The 6,000-nt window shown below is 36.9% G+C and overlaps 1 protein-coding gene across 3 annotated transcripts in view; it reads left to right on the top strand.

Annotated features, from left to right (window-relative positions):
- The window catches only part of LOC150078639 (alanine aminotransferase 2-like), a 105,303-nt gene that overhangs the window by 66,990 nt on the left and 32,313 nt on the right, over positions 1-6,000 (top strand). For all 3 annotated transcript variants that reach the window (XM_090383674.1, XM_090383673.1, XM_090383672.1), the window contains one exon: positions 5,595-5,728. In XM_090383674.1, coding sequence (XP_090239800.1) covers positions 5,595-5,728 — 134 coding nt within the window. The remainder of the gene's footprint in view (positions 1-5,594; positions 5,729-6,000) is intronic.

Raw genomic sequence — 6,000 nt, 5'->3', positions numbered from 1 at the left:
ATCTGGTGGTCCCTTTTTATATATAGGAATTATTTTAAATGACAGTAAGTTTGTAGGATAGCTTCCCGACTCTAACATCCGTGCTATTAGCTCTACCAAGAGAACAGAGAACAGTTCTTTGTTTCTCTTTACTTCGGTTACTGTAATACAGTCCAGTCCGTAAGATTTCTTGTTCTTTAATTGTTCTATAATTTTAAGAATCTCAGTATAATGTGGAGCTAAGACTACACAAGAGTTCATTATCTGAGGAAGCCTATCTTGTTGAGTAAAGGAATTTTGGCAATAATGTATTAAATATCTGTTGAGATCTAATACAGCTTTGGCAAACCTATTTGCAGCCTCATATTGTTTGTTTGCACCAGAAATCTGTTCTACTAGTGTTTTAATTTGGTTTCCCCTTGACTTTTTCTTCCTTGTACTTAACATGTTATTTATAATGCTCCATTTATCCTTTTGTGTTATCTGCTTATCCATGAAAAGATGATTGTAATAAGTGTTTTTTTGCTTTTTTATCATACCTGTCACTTTATTTCTGAGTGTTTTATAATTGTGATAATGTTCTTTCTTTGATGGACAATTTCTAAACTGCCTGTAATATTTATCCCTTTGTACCATTAGTTCTTCTATTTCTTTAGTCATCCAAGGTTTCCTAAGCTTAATCCTGCTACTCCCAGTGTTTGTGTTGTTGGCTGTGTGATTAACTTTTCTCTCGGTATTAAACCTCGAATTGTTTATAATTTGTATTATCTTATTTGAAAAAACATTTACATTTGTTGTGTATGATGCTTGCTCTTGTATTAACAAGGTTCCTATGTTCTGTTTCAGTTTCCCTGTTGATAAATAATTTTTCTTCATAGCATTAGTTAATTTTTTTTCAATAATAATAATAATAATAATAATAATACACCTTCCCCATAATACACCCAATTTGACAGTGGTTGAAAAGAAGCAGCCATGGATAATTAATATTGCAAACCTGGAGACAGCAGAGTCAAAGAGTAACAGCTAGAAAAGATAACAAAACATAAAGACCTGCAGATAGAAATGGAATGACGCTGAGAAAGAAAAATAATGGCAGTGTCCATAGTCAGTGGGATCAACTGATGATGTTACCATTGTTGAATTCTAAATGAGAAGCCTTCAGGGACTTAATTTTGGAGGCTACTAGGCTTTTCATTCTAATTAAGAAATACTGTTCAAGATTTAGGCCTAAATGGATGTCAGATGAATTAATGGGGCTCGTGGCAAAGAAGAAAAATGTATGGAATGCATATAAAGTATCAGGTGACACAGAAGCCTATGGCAGATATAAACTAGTCTGTAATCAAACCACAAAGGAGGTTAGGCAGGTGAAGGCAGATTATGAGAAATCTTTGGCAAAGGATGCAAAGAAAAACAGCAAAGAGTTCTTTACTTATGTAAACACTAGAAGGAAAGGGATGAATCAGATTGGACCACGTAACATAGATGGGTTGATTATTAATGATCATGCTGAGGTAGCTGATAAACTGAATGAGTATTTTGCATCTGCATTCACACACGAGGAAATATTCAATGAGGGAAATGCCAGAAGTGTATCAAACTCTAACAGGGAGGTAAGTAATTTTGTAATAACTGAGAGCAAAGTGGAGGAGAAATTGTTGAAGTTAAACATAAGGAAAGCACGTGGGGTGGATGGGATCTATCCAGTTATATTAAAGAAGGCAGCAAAGGAAGTAAGCAAACCCTTAGCCATAATTATGAGAGCTTCCTTGGACTCAGGGGAAGTCCCCATCTACTGGATGTGTGCAAATGTATCACCAATTCATAAAGGGATTCAAAAGGTGACACAAGTAACTATAGACCTGTTAGTTTAACTTGTGTTCCAGCAAAAATAATGGAGTCACTGGATAAAGGAGCATTGCAGGATCATCTAGACAAGACTACAGTAATAGTTAAGACACAGCATGGGTTTGTTAAAAGGAGGTCTTGTCTGACTAATTTGATTGGATACTATGATGTGGGCACCTCTGTAGCCAGGTGGGCAGGAGCAGTAGTGCGTAGCACACACTTCTTGATTAGACCTCGGTTCGAGCCAGTGACCAACAAATACGGATGATCCGGAAAGGTCAGGGAATGACTACCACATATCCCGGGAGCAATATCGCCTTAGTTGCTAATGCTCCTAAAAACCAAATAACAACAAACAAACTATGATGTGGTCACAAAGGAACTGAATGTCAAAAATAATTTTGATATCATTAACTTGGATTTCAGGAAAGCTTTTGATACTCTTCCACATGGAAGACTGCTGTACAAATTGGAGAGTTATGGCATTAAGGGTAAGTTGCTACAATGGATAAAGGGGTGATTGAGTGGGAGACGACAGAGAGTGGTAATCAATGGACACTGCTCTTCGTGGACAAATGTTATTAATGGAGTTCCCCAGGGTTCAGTGTTTGGCCCATTGTTGTTTTGTATATTTATCAATGATGTTGATGAAGGTATATCAGGTTTAATGTCCAAGTTTGCAGATGATACAAAGGTTGGCAGGGTTGTTAACGACAGTAAAGACAGTATGCTACTCCAACTGGATCTAGATAAGTTGGGCAAATGGGCTGAGAATTGGCAACTGAAGTTTATCATTGACAAATGAAAAGTACTGTATATGGGTGGCAATAACCAAAGGGAAATGTACCAACTGTGTGATACTACTCTCAGGGAAGTGGAAAGTGAAAAAATCCTGGGGGCAATTGTGCAGTCAAATACGATGTTTGCTAAGCAGATGGGCTGCCAGGGCATGTCATGGAGTCTTGTCAATGATATATAGGAATTTTGCTAGCAGGGACAGGGAGGTGATTATCCCGTTATACAGCCGACCGGGCTAGCCGAGTGGGTAAACTACCTGCCCGGCAACCCAAAGGTCGCGGGTTCGATTCCCGCCTCGGGCTTGGATCAAAGTACTGCAAAAACCTTGGGAGGTGCAATATGGCCACAGAAGCCGATGCGCCAACAACTACCAAATCAAATCAAAACCCGTTATACAAGGCGGTGGTCAGGCCACACTTATAATACTGTGTACAGATCTGGAGGCCACATTTTAGGAAGGAAGTAGAGTTGCTAGAATGAGTACAAAGAAGGGCAACAAGATTGGTGAAGGGAACAAAGGGGTGCTCTTACCAAGAAAGGCTTAAGTTCTGCAAATTGCAGCTCCTGGAGAGTAGGCACTTACGAGGTGATCTGATTGAGGTGTATAAGGGTTGAGCAAGCTGAATGCTGATGGGATTCTTCATCTTGCTCAGATTAAGAACCTGAGTGGGCACAGTTTCAAATTGAGGAAAGACAGTTGTAGAATAGATGTGCAGAAATTTGCTTTTAGCCAGCGGGTGGTTGATTGGTGGAACAGACTTCCATCTTTTGTTGTGGAAGTTGATAGCCTAAATAAATTTTAAGGCTGAGCTGGACAGGCATTTGGAACAAATGGAGGGGTGAAATGGGAAGTTTTTTTTTGGCTGATGCTGCATAAGCTTGTTTTCTTGCATCGTATGCCTCTACTAATGCCAGTTGTTGGCACCCTTGGGGTTATTCCAAAAGGCCTAGGACATAACCTGAGCATCATAAGTGATGATAAAATTTCCCACCAGTTGCAAAAAAAGTAGCACACTACTTGGAATAGCTCATATTTTACAATGATATCTTTGGTTATCTTAGACCCTTTGATTATCATAGGGAAGGGTCCAATAGTTAAAGGACCAAATGCAGTCAATAACATCCAGTAGGCTGAGTGTAAATAAGATGATAATAATAATTATCATTATTATTTGAAGTAAGTAGTAGTATTAGTAGTGGCATTTGATGAAAGGAAGCATTCTTATACAGAATAACTGCCAAAAAAAACACTACCTCTGTCATTTGTCCATCCCTTCCAATAATTTATCTAGTTAGTTAGTTAGTTATTTGGTTTTTAGGAGCATTAGCAACTAAGGCCATATTGCTCCGGGATATGCGGTGGTCATTTTCTGACCTTTCCGCATCCTCCGTATTTGGTGGTGACGGGCTCAAACCCCGGTCTAATCAAGAAGCGTGTGCTACGCACTGCTGCTCCTTCCCACCTGGCTATGGAGGCGCCTAATTTATCTAATCCTTCCTTACATTTATTCAAGTTATCCACTTCACAATACCAGGAGGATAACTGATTGTTTGAAATTGCTGTCAATTTCAAATCAATTACCCTCTGGCTGAAAGGAAAATTTTGCACATATATCCTGCAACTGTTCTTTTTTTATTTAAATTTATGTCCCTTGTGCATTTTCTGAGACAATGCACAAGGGACATAATGTAAAGCCCTAAACACTGCAATCAGATCTCCACACAAGTGCCTAGTTTCAAAGTTTCATAATTGAAGTCTTATTAAGAGTACCCTTTTGTGTACTCTTAATGTTCAAGTCCTGACTAAATTTGACTGCACCTATTCCAACAGATCCACATCCTTCCTATAATGATCTGTATACAGTACTCAGGATTCCTTGTCCCTGCTGACAGAATTCCTGTATATCATTGATAGAATCTCATAAGCTGTCCTAACAGCTTGTCTGCATTTCTCGGAGAATGTCATGCCAAACTGGATAGTTACTCCAAGTCTTTTTCATTCTTCTTCATTCTTCACTAGCTTGAGTGTGGTACCATCCAATAAAATGAAGAGCAAAAAAATGTATTTTTATAAGAACTATTTTGGAGATGAAACAGACATTAAAATATGTCTTACACTGAAATTAACATGAAAATTAAAATGTTCTTTAGTGAATTATAATTTTAATAAGTTATGTAAAATTTAAATTTATTCCTACTTATTTAGAAAAAACCTGAGGTACATTATGAATTATCTTAATTAAAATCATAGCATTAAATTGCTAGAACTATTACACATCGTCATGATCAATCACATCTGAAACTGCATAGATAAAAAAAAAAAAGGTAAAGTGCAGCCATTATCAACCCACTGCAGGATGGAAGCCTCCTCAACAATTCATGCTGAGGGAAATAGACCATAATCTGCCACGCTGGTCCAGTGCGGGTTGGCAGATCGACCATATTCAGCAGTCAGGGGCTTGAACCCCGGTCTACTCAAGGAGCGTGTGCTACTGCACTCCCACTCCTAATCACTCGGCTACGGAGGCCTAGATAAAATACACTAAAACATTTCTGTACACTACACTTATAACAGAGATCAGTAGAATGATTAAAGTGAAATTTTTGCTATAGTAATTCCATACAAAAAAGTTAAGGCATCTCTGTTAATGTTTTAATGAACCATCTACCTCAACATTCACTCCTTAATTGAAGAATATGTTGTGAAATTTTGTATTTTTTGTTAGTAATTTTGTATTTGTATTTTCTTCAAAAGTAATCGAAGAATTTTTTTGCATACTATTTAATACTCCTTTGTGTAAATGATATAAATCTAAAATCAAAAAATGAAATGATTATAAATCATAAACTGTAAAATGCCATCTTAATGTTTCTTGGAGTCTCAAGGTTATTATTTTTTTTATTATTTAAATATGGTCTTTATTGGATGAAGCGTGTCCTAAGATGATTGTTGTTCTCATATTTAGGTGTACCAAGACAATGTGTATACAGAGGAAGCCCAGTTTCATTCCTTCAAGAAAGTAATGTCGGAAATGGGATCTCCTTATAACCATATAGAAATGGCTTCTTTTATGTCTGCTTCTAAAGGTTACATAGGAGAGTAAGTTCATTTTTCAGAATTTTACTTGGCACTAAATAAACTTTAGCTTTCCATACAAAAAATTATATATTAGAACAGAGGATTCTGAAAGTTTTGCTACCCAAGGCAACCATCTAGTAAAATAGATATCTTTATGACATCCACAAAAAATTATGTGATTAATCTGAATGGTTTCTTGCAATTTTAGGTTTCCTTTGAGAGTTTCTGTGCTAAATTTAAAAATTATTGTATTTGAACAATATGTGTATTTGCTTTGTTCAATATGAAAATAA

This window comes from Mastigoproctus giganteus, chromosome 10, assembly GCF_048544385.1.
Source record: "Mastigoproctus giganteus isolate SK-2022 chromosome 10, ASM4854438v1, whole genome shotgun sequence".
Taxonomy (NCBI): domain Eukaryota; kingdom Metazoa; phylum Arthropoda; class Arachnida; order Uropygi; family Thelyphonidae; genus Mastigoproctus; species Mastigoproctus giganteus.
This window is presented reverse-complemented; position numbering and strand designations above follow the sequence as displayed.